Below are 20,349 nucleotides of genomic sequence, written 5' to 3'. Positions count from 1 at the left end.
TCCCGAGCGTTCCCACCGCTCTTGCTATCTATTTATGGATCTCTCCTTCTCACCGTCCTGATAAGGGAGAGGTTGGCTTCGCATTGTATATATTCGCCATCTCATCTGCCAAGATATCAATCGGCATCATTCCAGAGATGACGAATACTGGATCATCTGAGGCAGTCCTGAAGGCAGAGCATACCCTCAGGACTGTCCACCTGTAGACTGCACTCAGCTTGTTAGTGTTAACTGACATCCACAACGCCTCCCTCCAAACTGGGGTCACATAGAGCATGATTGAGGTTCACGACCCTGGCTATAAGCAACCTAAAGGTATGCCGTTGCCCTCCCAATTCGGGCATCATCCTCACCAGGGCCATACTAGCAGTGGATGATTTATCGCAAAAATACTGCATGTGTTGCTTATATTTGATAGTCGGCTTGGAAGTGATAATATGATTCCCGATTCTAATACAGGCGTAATTTCTCTTCCAGCGCTTAGTGGTGAGGACCGCTTCCCCCCCAGTGTCAGACCAGAGCTCTCTGGCCAACGCCTCGCTTGAATATAACGCATCATCGAGATGCTTTGCGATAACAACCAACGCTATGCCGTCAACAAAACCCACCGTCGTGGCCTCCCTTGGAAGGGGGAAGATTAAGTTCATCGTCGTTCATGATGTTCCATAGTAGTGAGCTCAATACGGAGCCCTGCGGGACATCAGTGTCATAACAGTGTCTCCTTTCAGTTAAATAACTATCGACGAGTTTTCCGGATAGCTGAGTGGTTAGAGCACAAGAATGTCGTACGGCGGGTCGCGGTTCAAATCTCACTGGTGGCAGTGGGATTTATATTGTGATTTGACGTCGGAAACCAGTCGACTCAGCTGTGAATGAGTACCTGAGTCAAATCAGGGTAATAATCTCGGGAGAGCGCAATGCTGACCACATTGCCTCCCACAGTGTACTGTGGTGTACCGTTACGGTCTCGAATGAAGTGCTCTAACACACTTCAAGGCCCTGATCCAATATGGATTATTGCGCCAACGATTATTATTATTATTAACTATAATATAGCAGCGAGATAGGCGGGAATACCAACCTTCGCTAGGGATTTGCGTGTTAGATTCCAATTGGCCGAATTGAATGCATTTTTCACGTCCAGGTTTACTACCACGCAATATTTGCTGGTACTACCCTTTTCGTGGATTCCATTTTCGGCCAAGCCAGTAACCAATTTGATGGCATCAATGGTTGATCTGGCTTTATGGAACCCATAATTCTGATCTGAAAGGCCAGCTTGGCTCTCATCAACCGGGACACGTACTCGAGGAGGGCGATCAGACCCGAGTCTGCAAGGGACTCATCTGAAGTGGCTCTGCCACGAAGCCTCACCGGAGATTATCTGATACCATGGGAATCGGGATGGCCCTCTGAGAGCATATGCTCCAGGAGAATTCCTGGAGGATGTGTTCTCGGCCAGGTTATTTGCTGTTGACTCCTCGGAGCTCAAGCGTGGAGTTGCGTTGTACAACTCGGGTGCCGTATTCTTTAGTTGCGGCACAGGTGTTAGATAGGCCTCGCATCCACTGGTATGAATGCTGAGCCTGCACTCAGTATAAACCAGGACCGCTGTGCTAGTCATGGTGGGGCTCTGATTGTGGTCCCAAAATCAATCCGTGTCCGAAGAGGACCGTGGGATTATGCCTACATGGCAGGTACTCGCATTAAACCCCCAGGACTTTCACCAACCGGGAGTAATCTATTATAGATTATTCGCTCTAAAATTTTCCCCCAGCGTTCAAAAGACATATGGGTCGGTATGAGGATGGTTCACCTGGAGATTTGCCAGGCTTAGGCAGAAGTACCAACTTCTGCCGTTTCCATGTCGCTGGAAATATTCTCTCGGACATGCACGCTTCGAACAACCCAGCCAACATGTCCGGCCTGGATTTCACGGTAAGCTTAAGGGCCTTATTCGGTACTCCATCCAGGTCCGGTGCTTTATTGTCTCCTATTCTACCGCAGATCTCCAGCAGCTCGTCTCTGGTGACTGGTGGAATTGCTGTCACATTGAGAGGTAGTTGGAATGTGTCGGTGCTCTCCTCTTACTGGGGGAATAACCCCTGGATGATTTTCACCAAGAGGGTGGGATACGTGGTCTGTGGAGATGAACGGCCTCTGAATCGTCCCATTACGATTCTATAAGCGCTCCCTCACGGGTTTACGTCCGCTTCTGAGCAGAGCTCCTTAAAGCATTTCCTCTTGTTTCGCTGCATGGCGAACTTGAGGGTTTTATGGGATGCCTTATAGGCGCACTCTTTCTGCCCCTGAGCGACTCTACCTACCGCCCTTTAAGCTGCTCTTCTGGCCCAGTGGCAGGCTGATCGAAGGCCGATCAGTTCATCATTCCACCAGTAGTTTGGTCTTCTACTGTGGAATGAGCACCTCCTAGACATGGACGCATCGCATGCTTTGCCGATGCATTGAGCCAAATGAACGGCTCTTTCCGTAGAGACGCCTGCTTTACTAGGTTGATCTAACCACACCTCTATGAAGGTCTGCTCATCCAAAGATTTTGCAGACCAGCCTGAAATCTTTCTCGGTTTCGGGCATGATAGCTCTTTGCCTGTCGCTTGACACATGTCTCAAAGAAGATTGCCTGGTGATCGCTGTGGGTGTAGCGTTCGCTGACGCACCAGGACATACCATGCGCCAGCGTAGGGCTAACAACCGAGCCTTTCTGAAAGGTGTTTACAGCTCCTTCGTTAGCCAAAATTATGTCTACCTCCGCACAAGCTTCTGCTCTAGCATCTAGGGCCCAAGCATTGAAATCACCAGCAATCAGCTTTTGACTTCATCCCCTTGCGTCGAGAACAAGATTATCAAGCATTTACTCGAATTCAGACAGTGTCAAACTTGGTAGTTCATAGCAGCTGTATACATATACACCAGTTATTTTCGCCCACACAAAGCCACTGGCTGCCTGACTTTCAGTACATTGTATGGGCTGTCGACCGCAAGCCCATATCACCGCACCACCAGTCGAATCTGTGATCCATATGCCACCGTGACGGCAATTTCCATCTCAGATTCGAACGTGGTCTACTCAAATAAATCCTGAGCGACCCTGCAATGATTGAGGTTTATTTGAAAATACCTCATTTTCTCATTGCAATGAGCGCCTTCCTAAATTCCTGACATTTACCACTTCTGGCAATATGCCGGTTATCCTGTCTCTCTTTTACTTCACACAATAGGCATTTGGTGTCTCTATCACACTCTCTGGCAAAATGGCCTTCCTCCCCACACCTTCTGCATCGATCGGATCGATCAATCCTGCTGGTGCATACCCCCGTGAATTGCCCAGAAATGAGGCTCTTTAGTGAAGTTTGTTCTCTTAAACGGCAGACAACGCATCCAATCCGAACCCTTCCAGCAGTCAACAACATCTGCGTTGCCTGCCCTGGTACTTGTATTGTGGCCGTTTGAGTACCACCATAGGCTTTTCATAAGCCCACAACAGACCCCTCGGTAAGTTTTGTCAAATTGAATCGCTCCTTCAGAGCAGTACAAATTTCTCCTTTCGATGTCACTTCAACGAGATCCTTACATTGTATATAGACCTAAGTGAGTTTTTGACTTGAGTGCGAAAGTCATCAGTTCTGATCACATTTCCGCTCAGATCTTTTAGGTTGGATAAGCTTTGGCCTTTTTGAGTATATCCGCGTAGGACAGATTGCCCTTACTGGAGATAACAATCGCATCTGGATGAGTTCGCACTTTTGCTTTTCGTTTCGCTTTCTTGCTGGTAACTTTAGTCCATCCATCGTTTTCGTTCGTCTTGGGCTTCGTAACCCTGGTCGAGTTTTCTACATTCGCTGTACGCTTTTCTCCTTCTGACCTGTTGGTGCTGATTTTCAGAATGTCTTGTCCGTCTTTTTTTTTCTCTTAGGCGCCTGCTGATTATTTAGAGGATCCCCCTTTTTTTTACGTCCTCCTTTATTTTGCATGATTCGATGGTAGTACGGTTAGGCGCAACTTGGGTCGCATGTGGCACTGTTGCCACAGAGGGGTCCGGGGCATCCTTATTATTCTTTGCCTCCATCTGCGATCTATTATAGAGGACTCTAATAGCCCTAACTATATTCTTTATAGCTTGGTACGCGTTGTGCTTGTCCTTGATAAACTCTGACAGCTCAATTATTTTTGCCCAAAGTTGGGTGAAGGGTAATTCCTCCGGATCGGGACTCTGCTCCCTATAAGATCCGGCAGGGTTACTTCTTTTATACGCTCCTTCACATTTGGCGTTTATTGACTTTGCCTGTACCTTATCCTTCAGAGATTTCAAAGTTGACGAGTTTCTTTTGAATGGATCCCTTTCTTGTTCCTGAAGTGCAACCTGCCGTCGCGCATCTTGAACATATGCGGTGGGTGTTATCATGGTTTTTGTCGTCCAACGATCTGCCTTCTGTTCATCTTTGCTTGGTCTTATTACTGGTGTTCTCGGTAAGGTCGTACTTCGCTATAACACCTCCTTCTGCTGATCCCAATCCCTTTCAACATTATATGCCAAGGTGGCCAAGTTATCCACCATCGAGGCACTGCGGTCGAGGGATATCGACGACCGTGAGCCTGCTTGCTCACTCCCAAAAGCCGCCGGTACTGGGGTTCCGAGCCCCTGCACCGTAAGTTTCAAACTTCTCGTCTTCCATGGTGGTTTTATCTTCTGGGTATCCTTCCCATAGCCATTTTGGTCCACGCACCAGAGCTGAGCAAACACTAGCCTCCATGCACAGTCAGAAAAGGAAAGTGCATGAACACATATTTACACATCAATAAGTATGCCCCAATCTGTCAGCTGGGGTCGCGCCTGATGGGTGATCTGGCCACTCCTCACAGCTAGTCAGGTCTGTCTGTATGTCTGTCTGTCTGTGACACGCACTTTCCTTAGAAACGGCTATACCGATTGACACGAAATTTGGTGAGAAGGTGGCAACTGTGAACGCCAGACATACAGTGCATAATATCCTGCTACGTTGAGATTAAGGAGGGTCATGCAAAAGGGGGGTGTGCATTGTTATTTACCTTATATAGTCATGTTGGATATCAAATGAAAGGTCTTGATTAGTATTCTAAAGCTGCTGAAACAAAACAGTTTCAGTCCAAACGGACCAAAAGTCTACAATTGGAACTCATCCGGCATAAGTGCGGACCTTGTGCTCGACCATCCCATCGGATGTCCTATATTTTTGGTCTATGATTAATATTCTGTACATTTGGCTGCCAAGAGAGCCTATTTCAACTTACAAAAACTGTTCCGCTCGAAACGTCTCACCATAGGGTCAAAGCTCTTACAGTAAAAGATAAAGTATTCCTCGGAAACTTGGGTTCTTAGCAAGAAAAATTGCAAACTCTTGCCCGTGTTCGAGAGAAGAATCCTCCGAAGAATTTTTGGCTCCCTACATGAGGATGGACAATTCCGTAGCCTGTATTTATGAGCGATATCGCGACCGTTTGGGTTTGGTTAAAATTCGGCTTAATAGGTTAGGGTGGGCGTGTCATTTCATCCGTATGGGAAGGATGATCCAGCCCGGAAAGTCTCTACGGGCAATATCGACGGTAGAAAAAGAATACGTGGCTGTGATTGAGCGATGGTGTAGACCAGGACGCCCGCCAGATTTTAGGGATATCGAATTGGTGGACCCCGACGCAAAACCGGGATGTCTGTAGTTCTTTACTAGACCAGATATCGGTTGTTACGCTGATGAAGATGATCATGGCAATCTAAGGATGTCAAAGTGCTGTTTCTAATCAAGCTAAAAACATTGCTACTTTTTTTGCAAATTGATAGCAATGCAGGTTTTATTTTCCAACAACGATTGCTACTACGCCTCTCTGTCTTCTCATGTGAAATACCATTTCTTTTTTGCATCTGACAATCATTCTTAGCTTACGTGACACCTCTAGTGAATTCGTTTTTCGAATCTGTCTCTCCATATCAGCTATTCATGTTCGTATTCAACCACCGAAAAATTGTAAACATTTGCAGCGAAATGTCTTGACTTTCTCAAATAAGCCAAGTCAAATCAGACAAGCAAATAAATTATCTGGCAAGCAGAGTGCCCTGTTTACTAACTCAGATATTTTATTATAAAGTGAACAATTTCAAGTCGTAATTTTTCCAGCAGATAATTTTTCCGTTTTTATTGAAAGTGAAACAAGATAATGATGGCCTTATCACGAATCACATATCGCAATCATCGTTAGGCCAATTGAATCGTTTGAAGGTCGTCGTTCTACGCAATCATTATAGAAATTGATATTAATTTTTTTATCGTATTGAGTTTTGCTATTATTCTGTTATTGAGTGCGGGAGTTCCCGTGGAGACTGACGGAGAGCATTATATTCATACATATTTCGAGAAACGTTTTGAGCTGAGCCCGTCAGCGGAACGAAGTGTCCTGCACTCACAATTGGACCTTGATTGTGATTTGAGTAGGTGCCCCTTCCAGGAAAATGCTTCGTCAATTGGTTTCCTGTTATTAGTTGATGCCTCTTTCTGAGAGGCTTCTTTGATAAACCTCAACCCTGAAAAATTAATCTGTTGGAACAGTAGGGTCATCTGAAATGCAGGCAGAGAAAAGCAACCCCTCCGGAGAAAGTGGTTATAGTAAAGGGATTCAATATCAATCAAAGGTTCGCCTTAGTCCTTCTTCTCTCATCTTGTAGCGACCAATGTCTATCTGTGTTTTTGAAAGTATCTTATGGAAGATCATTCGGGATGCCGTTTAATCATGGAGCTTTCGCTCATATTCCTAGCTGCATGAAGAACTTCTTCCTTGGTTATGTCAGGAACTTCCAAGGAGGTTCTCTAGTCAGTCGATTGGTTGGTCTTGGTCGGAATGTGCGTGAAAAGGGAGAGCTTTTCTATATTCTATAGCAAATTAGGGTTGGTGATAATCCATGACTTTGAGGCGATTTCTATGCACGATCTAGCACTCGGTTTTACTTCTCGAGATGGGTGCTTGTTGTTCTTTCTCTGCTTAAATATTGACCGAATAACTCCTAAAACAGGCCATCTTCTGCTGCGTTGGTTGCAGCATCTGTCTTTAAGGTATTTTTTTCGACATCTTTTTTTTCCTACCTTATTTTTAGTGTTTTTTATAAGTGTCGCCTCTTGCAATGGCATTTCCATGAATTTCCACGACTACAACGATGGCTTTTCCTGCCATTTCACTGAGAATAGTTATCGTAACAGTTTGAGTATGGAAGTCTGCATTCCATATTTTTATCACATGCATCCAAGCATAGATCCGAATCTGCTTGGTGATATTGTCCTTATATTCATTTTTTCCTTCCAATTCTTTGCCTATCGGTGATTCTTTCTTCCTCCTGTGACTTGATCTTGAAAATATCGTTTAATTTTGTTTGTAGTACGGTACTAGTCCACCCCGGTACTTGTCGGCGTTGGAGGCGAATTTTCTACCTCGAGCTGATTATTATAATCATCGATTCGTAATACAAATGCTTGAAAGAGAGGGAAGATCAACGGCGGATCACATTCTCTAAAGCTGCCCCTCCTACTTTATGTATCAATTATCAGAAAGCATGGCCTTTGAGATCCGTTCTCTGCCTCGGCATTCTGCATCCTTGTATTACTTCGACTTGTACTTACTTTACTTTGTGTAAAACAAGACCTTATAAAATCGATTTACAGTCTGTCTGTCTGTCACACCTTATATCTCTGGAACGATTACTTCTATTGATACGCAATTGGGTAGGAAGATGGGACATGTGGGTCCCATTGCATGCAGGGAGTAACATATGAGTTGAAGGGGGTCGCAGGGTGATGTTACAATTCTTGGCAACTAAAGTTGTCAAACATGCTCATGACGGAAATGTTCACGCCAAAAGGACACATAACAGTTACTACACACGATTAACACCACTTCTGGTGAACTTAAAACATAGGAAGTTGTGATACTTTTCCACACAATATCAGTGGCGTTCCCAAAAATATCCTCCATTTTTTTCAAGGTTAATTTATCTGATTTTCTGCATGGGGTGATGGGTGATAAACCTTGAGATTCCTCCTCTTTCTCCAAAAATTATTGATTGGCACATTCTTTACTCTGTAGATGCTTGGAGTTCCTAGGCATCGAGAATCTTTACAGGGAGTCCTTACAAGGTTCCCTTCCTCACTCGCACGTCGTATCGATAACTCAACACAAAATTGGAACTAGCGAGGCTGTAACTTGCCGGCCCTAAAACATAAAAATAACGTACTCTACCCTTGTGTGTGTGTGTTTGTGATGGGGGAGAAGCCTCTCAGCACTTAGGCAGTGGTGGCCCATTGTACTCAACTCCCCCGCCTAACGGACGTTAACGTATCGCAAGATTTCCTTTAGTGGATGTGATGCTACCCATTCCAACTGGAGAACATCGACATCGAAGATCTGATGTCTAATGTGTCCATAGGCGGGCCATTCACATAGAAAATGGTCCGTGGATTGCGCTTCCTCATTACAGGAGTAACACGTATCATCTTGAATAATTCCTATTCTGAACATATGTCCAGCTAATGAATAATGGCCTGTCAGAATGCCTACACTGCTCTGGCTTTTCGACAGGATACATGTTTGGTTCTGACAGGAAAAGTTTGGTGTGTCTAGTAGCATTTAGGCTCTGCTATCTGTCATTGTGGGAAGCTTGTTCTAAGTTTTTGAAGACAGCCTTAGTCAATGCCATTTATGCAAATGGCACCGGCAATATTGAGACATATAGTTCTTTGCAGGGCGGCTAGTTTACGGTGAAAGCCTTTTTGTTCGACCTTAACCCACCACACTATGGATGCATAAGCGAAGATCGGCCTAATGATAGCAACTTATATCCACATAAGGTCTGAGTCCCCATGTCGAAGCAAAGGTCCGTCTGCACAGCCCACAGCGCAGCTGTCAGAGCTCGTTTCAACTTAACTTCTACATGTTTGTTCTAAAGAAGCTTTTTATCTAGAGTGACTACCTGATATTTCATTTCTTCGGAGAGTTGAAGGGTTGTACCTTTCATCTGTGCGAGGCAAAGTTCATCCGGTTTTCTCCTTCTTGTAAATAATTCTATTGTGGTTTTATTTGTCCATACCTGAGGCACCAACTCTGCCTATCGAATCAAGGGCACGTTGTATATTTCTACACATAGAAGTGGCGAAAGCACACCTCCTTGGGGGCAGCCTTTCGGTGCTTTTGCTGTTAGGTAGCGATCGACACCCATATCAGCACACAGCAATCTCTGCGATAACATAGCATAGATCCACTTAATTAAAGTGTCATCAACACGCTCTAGTGGTATCACAAAGTTTTAGGAAAGGAACACAGTCAAACGCCCCCTCAATGTACACGGAAACCTCCATCGCGTGCTTACCTATCAGAGTTGCATCCTCTATCTTTGAAACCAAAGAATGAAGAGCAGATTCACAGGACTTTTGATGCTGGTAATCATGTTGGTTTTCATTTAGTGGGTGCGGTCTAAACGCCTTTCCGCGAATGTGACGCTCAACTATTCTCTCCAAACCTTTCAGCAAGAATTAAGTCAAGCAGATCTGTCTGAAGTTCTTTGAATTAAAATAGTCACCTTAAATTTTTGCCAAGAGGTAGGCACACAGCAAGACATGCTAGAAAAACATTTTTTAGCAATCGCTCTAAATGCTCCATACCTTCCTTTAGCATTGGTGGATAGATGCCATCTATGCCAGGTGCTTTGAAGTGTTCAAAGGATCGTTTGGCAGCTCTCAACTTTTCATAGGTAATAACCGCTTTCGCAGTGTTCCAGTTCATTTTGCAACACTTACGTTTTGAAGGGGTTGCAAGAACCATCTACTTTCCCGCTTCCATTCTCACCAGTTCCGCTTTCCATTGAGTCAGAAAGCATGCCTTCTACAGATTTCTCCATAGGGGGGCATGGACGTGGTGAGGCCTCTAAAATCGGCGCCTCGGCCGCGACATGATTGCCTACGATCGCAGGTGGATTCGAAGGCTGTGACTTCTTACCACTTGGACAGTTCAAATCTCTAGTTTCCATATTCATGTTTGGACACTCTTGGTGTAGTAGTAAACTACTACAGGTTCCCCCACCACGACAAGGTGGTATCAAAAGGGGAGTACTCCAGGTGGCTTTTTTGCAAATAAGCACTTCGAAAACCTTCGGTTAGAATGGAAAAAAACGGAACTTTATTTCATGGAATGTTGCCCTGTGTACGTGTCCTTGTCCATTTCTCTGTTCCGTACAAAAGAAGCTTCTCATACTTCAAACGATTAGTGATACGCAAAAAGAAACACTAACCTGACACACTCTCCACACTTTGCCCGGTGGTGAAATGGAGTGTATCATAATCTCTCTTAGGCGAAAAAAAGGAAAAACTCACTGCGGACAGGAAAGTGGATACTAAAGTCTTTTTTTTGCATCTTCTCTCAAAAATGTTGGAGGGAGTGATTTTCCTCTTGGCTTCCAAGACCTTTATTATCAAGCACCGCTTGTAAAGTAGAACTTACTTCGGGTATATCTTTGTGTACTGGTTTATCCTGCATTGCACCTGACTCGTTAGAGTCATGATCAGTTGACGTTTATGGATTAGACAAGTGAAATTTCACAACATTATTCACATGTTTCCATATTGCTTGGGACGGGAAGTTTTAGGCAAAATACATATGATTGCATGTCAGAATGGGCAAGTACATAGCATGACAATGTTAATTACGCACACAAAAAAAGATCAATGATTATTTTTGATTTCCAATGATACATCATTGTATTATTATTAACTAGGATCCAGGGTTGCGGGAAAGTTTAAGTTTGATGCGCTGGATTTAGAAACGACGTGGGGAATGACACGAAGCAAATATATTAGTTCCATGAATTTTTTACTGGACATCTACAATGAGATTATGAAATCGTTCTCTTGTTAGCACTATTTAAATTCAACTGGAAGAAGTCTAGAAGTCCTTTATATTCGATGAAATGAATTGGGATTTCTGCCGAAATTATTTTGACTACTCCCAATTTAGTTTCCTTTTATTTCTATTCAAATGGCCATCCCTTCTATTCCGACATGAGTGAAGCAAGGGTCGATTTTTTAAGCTTTTTATAGATTTTTAACGATCGAATTCAATCGTTACTCAATACTGAAAAATACATTTTCAAGATGTCTATTTATAAACAAATTTCATTGATCAATGACCAGATAACCATAACTTTTTCTATAATACGTATCTGCGATTTGCTAAGTTTCAACTTTTAATTTTCGTTCCACTTTCTTCTAAACAAAAAAACTTTTTACATATTTTTGCGATAAATATTTTAATTTAGAATTATGAATATAAATCAAGTAAAACGAATATCATTTTCCACTCATTAATTATTGGAGTGACCTTTTTGCCTTGGAAATTTCATAGAAATCCATCCCCCTTCAAACGTTCGTGCTTAGGTGCATATGTGTGTTAATGATAAATGCAAAAATATAGTATTTGCGCAATTTTTCACATTTTCACGTTGTATTTTCATATAATTGGGTTGGATCCATATGTATGCACGTGCATATCCATTGTTATTCGGAGGTGACCCCAGCAAATGGAGAAAATTCAGGAAAGTAACTCGTCGAAATCGGGTGTGTTGTAGTGGATTTTTCAGTTGTTTGGTTTATGTAACTCATCTATCTCATTTGTGATTGTTTTTAATGTAGCAAACTCTGATTTTTTTGGAAATTTTAATTTTAGAACTAATTAGCCTGCAACAGAGAATGTATTGAAAGGCAAAACTCACCATCATTCATTTTATTTTGCAAGTATTGAATGTATTTTGAACAATAGAGTTCCAGAAGAAACAACCATTAATGTTTTGAAAAATTACTGTTACTGTTTCTAGTTTTAAGGTGAAGAGAGAAATTATTTTCTGAAAGCTTGATAATCATAGTTATTAAAGGAGACCGGGGATAGTTCTCCTTTTTCTCTTCTTTTTCTTCAGCCTTTGTCCCATTCACAAGCGAGGTTGGCCCATCGTGATCGGTTTCGCCATTTGGCTCTATCGAATCCCTGATCTGGCTGCAATCTTGAGGCTTTTAAATGCTCATCCAACGTATCAAGCCACGGTTGTTTTGGCCTGCCTTTTGGTCGCTTACCGTTGACTTCGATGTTGAGACTGATATTGGCAAGTGAATTCTGGTTAGCGCGAATTACGTGACCATACCATCGAAAACGCCTCACACGCAGTTTTTCCACGATCGGTGCAACCCCATATCGATCGCGGATATCCTTCTTTCAGACGTGATCAAAACCTGTCATGTCACCAATGCACTACGCAATACAACATCTTCGTCTCCATTGCCGCAAAACGCCTTTCATTGTCTTTTATAGTCGGCCAACACTCAGAACTATAGAGCGCGGCAGACGGACGATATTGCGGTAAATTTTAGATTTTCGCTGATTCGCCGATCACAAAGAACACCAGTTGTGGAATACCACTTTATCCAGGTCGCAATTTCAAATCGCAGTTCTCCGTTGGCAGATAACATTGGCTCGAGATATTTAATTCGCCAATGGAAAGCTGGGTTATGCTTCTCACGTAGGGAAACACAAAACCTTTTATACACTCACTATAAATTTGATTGCTGATAATCACAAACTGAAATGCAATTTCTCTAGGAGTCATTATTTAAAAAACGTGTTCTGTACACGAAAAAATTATTTTCCCGAAGGTCTCCAACAGTGCCAACTAACTTCAGGTGGGGGGAATGTTGGCATGTCTGTTGGGATAAGCTGACTTTCCTCCTTTTTATTCCACAATTAGACTCCTTTCTTGGCTCTGCTTTTGGTAACTGACATACTTCTTCAGGTGTTACAGAATGTGTAGACGTTGAAGCAGGAAGAGGATCATTTACTGATCAGATGAAGGCAGAAATTCAGAATCAACGAGTATGTCTGGGTTGAAAGGACATATTCCACAGTCCATGCTATTAACATAGTATGCTGGTCCCAAGCCCAGGTATAGGAGGAGGGTTTGAGGTAACGTACTCTGTACTATCCTCAGTAAAACTAAAATGCCGAGATCAGGGAAAGAGATAAATAGAGTATAGTTGGAGTTATTCTACTATGCTAAATCCTACCTGATCTCTCTTGGTGACAGGCCCTGCGACAGGTCGACCAAGAAAATGCATAGAATGTCCTTACAAACATGATGATCGGATTAAGTCACAAGCCTCGCAGAAATGTTAGGGCGTCCACCTCAGTCGACGCGGCAGGACGGGCCCCGGTCCTGTTAAGAAATGGGCAAGGGTTCTTGACGCATGGACGGCGTCAGGACGTAAGCAAGTTAGTCCGCACACAACGAGCAAAACAAATACGTGTCTGCACGCTGAATGTTGGTACCCTAACTGGAAAGACGGAGGAACTCGCAAGAGCCCTTCGGAAAAGGTGCATTGACATCTGCGCTCTGCAAGAAACCCGATGGTCTGGTGCTAAAAGCTGCGACATTGAACGCGAACGCGGTAAAAATGGCTATAAACTTCTCTATTTTGGTAACCCACACACTCAATATGGAGTTCGCATTGCCATCTCAGAGGGTTTCCGTGATGCCATTAAAGAAGTCGAACGATTTGATGATCGGCTGATGAATCTCACCATTATATCAGCTGATCACACTATTCACTTCTTCACCGCGTATGCACCACAGATAGGCCGACCTGATGCCGAGAAAGATGCCTTCTGGCAACTTCTCGATGAAAAGACTTGTCACGTGCCTGCTGACGATTACATAATCATTGCCGGCGACCTTAATGGTCATGTGGGTGAAAAGGCAGACGGTAACAGGTGCCATGGGGGAAAGGGGTTCGGAGCGCGCAATGAAGGTGGCGAGCGTATAATCGATTTTGCGGACACCCATGACCTTGTACTTATGAATACATGGTTCATCAAACGATTGTCTCATCTTCCCACATTTTATAGTGGGAGCAATAAAACGCAAATCGACTATATTCTCATAAGACGCCAACATTTTATCACTGTCACTGATTGCAAAGTCGTTCCCTATGAAACCATCGCACCTCAACATCGGCCGTTGATTGCCGTCCTGCGAATTAAGCCACCGATAAAACAGCGTGAGGAACGCACTGGCCCGCCGCGCATTAAATGGTGGCGATTTGGTGAGGAGAAAGAAGAAACGGTCTCACTCATACGATTGCCAACCATTACGAATGTGGAAGAATCATGGAACCAAATGAAAGACACGATCCACAAAGCGGCCTCTGCAACCCTCGGGATCACCAAGCCGGGTAAGCGGTACATCAACCGAGATACTTGGCTTTGGAATGATGATGTTGAAATGAAGGTCCCTGAAAAGAAACGCCTCTACCACAAATTTCTCGACGATAAAACGCCTGCTAATTGGCAAATTTATAAGAATACCAACCGGGAAGCAAAGAAAGCGGTCGCTGTCACCCGAGCGAACCATTTCAAAAATCTTTACGATAATCTGGACACTCGGGATGGCGAGAGAGATCTGTATCGACTTGCTAAAAGCCGTGATAAACGCACGCAGGATATCGAACACTTCTGTTGCGGTAATGACAAGAACGGTACTTTGCTTACCAACCGTCGAGCCGCAACGGATAGATGGCGAGAATACTTCGAGCAGATTTCAACTGAAGAATTTGCTCATCCTCCACTTCCACAATCATTGCCGACATTTGGAGCAGTTCCACCAGTCAGTGCAACTGAAGTCGAGGAGGCAATAAAACAAATGAAATCGGGGAAAGCAACAGGACCTGACGACATCGCATCTGAGCTCTGGAAAGCGAAGAGCTGGGACCCAAGACTGTGGCTCAGTGAATTCTTTAACCGGGTTATTCAGGAAGGAAGAACACCATCTGACTGGCAAGAAAGTACCACTGTTCCAATATGGAAAAAGAAAGGTAGCCCAGCAGAATGTTCAAATTACCGTCCGATCCGGTTACTTTCCCATACCATGAAGATTTTTGAACACGTTCTTGACAACCGTATTCGCGAAATCGTTGAAATAACCGTGAATCAAGCCGGATTTGTCAAGAACTGCGGAACTACTGACGCAATACACGCTGCGCGGTTACTCATGGAGAAACACCGTGAGAAGCATCGTCCTCTTTACATTGCCTTTCTGGATCTAGAGAAAGCGTTTGACCGTGTACCACACGAACTCATCTGGTATGCTTTACGACAACACTTCGTGCCAGAAGAACTCGTGCGCTGGGTTCAATTGCTCTACCACGATCCGAAAAGTAAAGTTCGAAGTATGGCGGGTGTATCAAAACCGCTTCGTGTCTCTGTTGGAGTTCATCAAGGAAGTGCCCTCTCACCACTCCTCTTTGTCCTTGTTATGGACACCGTCACACGGGATATCCAACGTCCAGCGCCCTAAACACTGCTTTATGCAGATGATGTTTTCCTAGCATCTGATAGCAAAAATGATCTCGAGCAACTTGTTCAAAAATGGAATGATCGCCTCATGCAACACGGTCTCAGATTGAATTTAAACAAAACTGAATTTTTGACGACCGATCCCCATGAAACAGGCACAATCACTGTCAGCGGCAGTGATCTGCCCAGAACTGAGCGATTTAAATACCTCGGGTCAACGCTATCAGCCAATGGAGAACTGCGTTATGAAATTGCTTCACGCATTAACGCAATCTGGATGAAGTGGCGTTCCACAACTGGTGTCCTTTGTGATCGACGTATCAACGAACGTCTCAAATCTAAAATTTACCGCAATGTCGTCCGTCCAGTCGCTCTCTATGGTTCGGAGTGTTGGCCAACCATAAAAGACAATGAACGGCGTCTTGCGGTAATGGAGACGAAGATGCTACGTTGGACTAATGGCGTCACACGTCTAGATCACATCCGAAATGAGGATATCCGCGATCGTTATGGGGTTGCACCGATCGTGGAAAAGTTGCGTGAGAGGCGTCTTCGATGGTATGGTCACGCAATTCGTGCAAACGAGAATTCACTTGCCAAGATTGGTCTGAACATCGAAGTCGATGGTAAACGACCAAAAGGCAGACCTAAGCAACGGTGGCTTGATACGCTGGATGGGGATTTGAAAGCCTCGAGATTGCACCCAGATCAGGCATTCGATAGAGCTAAATGGCGAAGCCGATCACGACGAGCCGACCTCGCTTGTGAACGGGACAAAGGCTGAAGAAAAAGAAGAAGAATCCGTCCCGTCAGTGTCAGCCCTACCCAACCCCAACCTGTAGGACCAGTTGGTACAATTTATCCCGTTTTTAGGCGCGGTAGACTATCCTTCTTCGTCTGTAGCTTTTCGTTAAGAATCCTAGCGATCACCACATGGAAGTGGAGATAGAGTTTGATAGTTGAGCTGTCGGTGTCAGTTCAGCAAGCTTTTCCCAGGTTTTATGCTCCATCTTGGGTACCAATCCACGTTTTGCCTTGGGACCTATACTACCCTTTGACCACCCACAATCGGATAAATGCACACTCAAATGTTTTTATAAAAGAAATACACAAAACCTTTCATATCTGAAGGGTCCAGCTTCCGGTTTCCCGGATTGCTCTTGATTGAATATAGGAAGGTTTTCAGTTTTAATCAACATGCTTGTAGAATAGTTATTTCTAATGAAGTATGCTCAGGAATGGCCTTTTCAAAACAGGGTTATGAGAAACCACTAATTTTCATCTTCAAATGTTGATCCATTTAGACATTAGCTCTATCATTTGCAGCCGTTCTTCATATAAAAGTTGAATCAAACAACGCTTCATTCCCACCGATAAATTATGTATGTTTTCCTAGGACTATTTAAAAGCAAATTTATTCTCAACTTATAAGCATTCTTAGTAGATATGTAATTTTCTTTGCATAGATGCAGTCACCATGTTTTTGTACCTTTTTAATTAGATTATCTGCACTGTTAGTATATCATTTTTAATTCGCAGCTTAATATGGAAACAATTTTAATCACAATTGTGCTCGGCACATTAAACGATTTTCTATAAATTGATATACATATAATTATCTATTTATTTATATGGATTATAAACCTTAATATGTTACAAAGATCATAGTTTCTATCTTTGACAAAAAGATATTTCAAACATTAAATAAATTTGTTTTGATATCTGAAATCCCAATCGTATCTGATGAAAATGGAAGCTATGAAAATTTATGTAATTTCGCTGTACTTATGAAATTGTGGAAATATTGTGGACGAAGCTTCAATATCAAATATGGAATCGTCCTCAATTTTAACAAACCTGAAAATGCCGCTTCAATTTTGCGATATCACAATATACGCTTCGAGAATATTCATGAAAATATTTTCCAAACAATTAACACTAACCCCCTCCTAACCCTCATTTCCCTTTCTTAACACATCATTACTCTCGCTTTCATTCACTACTGATCCTTGCCATTACTCGATCCGTATCAGTCATGAAACTACAAAGAAGATGATTTACCTGTCGGTCAAAAGATACATAAACCATTTCTCCCGAAGTTGTCTTAGATACTTTTTATCGATGATTAATTAAAATTTTCCTCTTTTTTTTTCTCTCTTCCACTATGCGAATTCGTTTTAATATCATCACACCTCTGAAAACGATCAATTTCTTGGATATTTTATGAAATGAAATTGAATAAAATCTTGAAATCACGCGGCCGAAATGCACATAACACACACACAAATGAAATAAATTGACAATAAATAGCAGAGGGTGTACCCGAAGTATATTACTTCGGACCATGCGGCAAATATAATGCACTTGTTATGGAATTGCTTGGTCCATCACTTGAAGATTTGTTTGATTTATGCGGCAGACGATTTACTCTGAAGACAGTTCTCATGATAGCAATACAATTAGTAAGTACACATAATATAACAATATCGAAATTGATAAGATATATTAATGTATGCCTTTTATCAAAAGCATCAACTAAAGATTTATTACTAAGTTTTCTCCTTCGTGGAAATTTTGACCAACCAAATTCAAATTTCTAACATTGACTAACTCAGTGTCGACCAACGAGAATGTTTGAAAGAAAATGAAAATTATGGAAATGAGATTGTCGGCTAGTTCGTTCTTTTCTTTTTATCTTTTACAATTTAGTTTTAATTTAAAGCTTTTGCTGTTGCTTTTTTGTTCAGTTTCGTTACTCTAATAATGTTCGTATCTTTACGTTCAGCTGAGCTGATTTGGGTTGGAATGGTATGTGTTGTGGTGCTGGTTTAAGTTAGTTTTATTTAACGCTCCAGGTGACTAAAAACGTTTTCAGAAAGACCATATGGATCATGTTATTTTAATAAAAATCAGTTATTCTGCTTGAATTCAGATGACTGTGGTTAGAAGCGAATTTTCCATCCCAAACTATCCTAAATTTCTCCGATCATGGTAATAGAATTTAAAGATACAGTAACCTGACAGCAATTTATTTGGGATATCGTGGAGTATGGACATCATTGATCTGCTTCGTCCCGTTAGCACGAATTACGTGAACACACCATCGAAAACGCAGTTTTCCACGATCGATGCAACATCATAACGATCGCGGATATCCTCATTTCGGATGAGATCAAAACGTGTCACGCCACTATTCCAACGCAACATCTTCGTCTCCATTACCGCAAGACGCCGTTCATTGTCTTTTATAGTCGGCCAACACTCAGAACCATAGCGAGCGACAGAACGGACGACATTGCGATAAATTTTAGATTTGAGCCGTTCGTTGATACATCGATCACAAAGAACACAAGTTGTGGAACGCCACTTAATGCGTTAATGCGTGGACCAATTTGGCAACGCAGTTCTCCATTGGCTGATAGCGTTGATCCGAGGTATTTAAATCGCTCAGTTCTGGGCAGATCACTGCCACTTACAGTGATTGTGCCTATTTCATGGGGTCGTCAAAAATTCAATTTTGTTTAGATTCAATCTGAGACTGGGTTGCATGAGGCGAGCATTCTATTTTTGGACAAGTTGCTCGAGATCATTTGTGCTATCAGATGCTAGGAAAACATCATCTGCATAAAGCAGTGTGTAGGGCGCTGGACATTGGATATCCCTTGTGACGGTGTCTATAACAAAAACAAAAAGGAGTGACGAGAGGGCGTTTCCTTGATGAACACCAATAGACACAAGAACCGATTTTGATACACCCGCCATATTTCGAACTTTACTTTTTGAATCATCATAGAACAATTAAACCCAGCGCACTAAGTGTTGTCGTAAAGCATACCAGATGAGTTCTTGTGGTACACGGTCAAACGCTTCCTCTAGGTCCAGAACTGCAATATAAAGGGGGCAATGCTTCTGACGGTGTTTCTCCATGAGTAACCGCGCAGCATGTATTGTGTCAGTAGTTCCGCAGTTTTTGACAAATCCGGCTTGATTCACGGTTATTTCAATTATTTCGCGAATACAGTTGTCAAGAATGCGCTCAAAAATCTTCGTAGTATGGGAAAGTGATCGGATCGGACGATAATTTGAATATTCTGCTGGGTTACCTTCCTTTTTCCATATTGGAACAGTGGTACTTTCTTGCCAGTCGGATGGTGTTCGTCCTTCCTGAATAACCCGATTAAAGAATTCAGTTCCAGCTCTTCGTTTTCCAGAGTTCAGATGCGATGTCGTCAGATCCTGTGGCTTTCCCCGATTTCATTCGTTTTATTGCCTCATCGACTTCTGTTGCGCTGACAGGTGGAACTGGTCCAAATGTTGGCAATGACTGAGAAAGTGGAGGATGAGCAAATTCTTTAGTTGAAATCTGCTCGGTAAGCAAAGTACCGTTCTTGTCATTAACGCAGCAGAAGTTGCCAGAAGGCATCATTCTCGGCATCAGTGTGGTGCGTACGCGGGAAGAAGTGAATAGTGCGATCAGCTGATATAATGGTGAGCTTCATCAGCCGATAATCAAATCGTTCGACTTCTTTAATGGCATCACGGAAACTCTCTGAGATGGCAATGCCAACACCATATTGACTGTGTGGGCTACCAAAATAGAGAAGTTTATAGTCATTTTTACCGCGTTCGCATCTTTTTTGGCACCAGACCAACGGGTTTCTTGTAGAGCGCAGATTTCAATGCGCCTTTTCCGGAATGCTCTTGCGAGTTCCTCGCTCTTTCCAGTTAGGGTACCAACATTCACCGTGCAGACACGCATTTGTTTTGTATGTTTTGTTCGGTCTAACTTGCTTACGTCCTGACGCCGTCCATGCGTCAACAACCCTTGCCCATTTCTCGACAGGACCGGGGCCCGTCCTGCCGTGTCAACTGAGGTGGACATCCTAGCATTTCTCTGAGGCTTGTGACTCAATCCGATCATCATGTTTGTAA

At 43.0% G+C, this 20,349-nt stretch overlaps 1 protein-coding gene across 21 annotated transcripts in view; it reads left to right on the top strand.

The window, feature by feature from the left end:
• The window catches only part of LOC119659620 (casein kinase I), a 291,255-nt gene that overhangs the window by 219,204 nt on the left and 51,702 nt on the right, over nucleotides 1-20,349 (top strand). For 14 of the 21 annotated variants that reach the window (XR_005250359.1, XM_038067801.1, XM_038067807.1 and 11 more), the window contains one exon: nucleotides 17,728-17,879. The exons of 4 other annotated variants lie outside the window; for them this stretch is intronic. Coding sequence is in view for 16 of the 17 variants with exons in the window: in XM_038067801.1 (XP_037923729.1) it covers nucleotides 17,728-17,879 (152 nt within the window). In the remaining variant the exon portion in view is untranslated. The remainder of the gene's footprint in view (nucleotides 1-17,727; nucleotides 17,880-20,349) is intronic. 3 more of the 21 variants (XM_038067799.1, XM_038067804.1, XM_038067814.1) reach the window with 1 other exon arrangement.

The sequence above is a fragment of the Hermetia illucens genome, chromosome 6, assembly GCF_905115235.1.
Source record: "Hermetia illucens chromosome 6, iHerIll2.2.curated.20191125, whole genome shotgun sequence".
In the NCBI taxonomy this organism is placed as follows: Eukaryota; Metazoa; Arthropoda; class Insecta; order Diptera; family Stratiomyidae; genus Hermetia; species Hermetia illucens.
The sequence above is the reverse complement of the archived record's forward strand: the minus strand, read 5'-3'. Positions and strand labels throughout refer to the sequence as shown.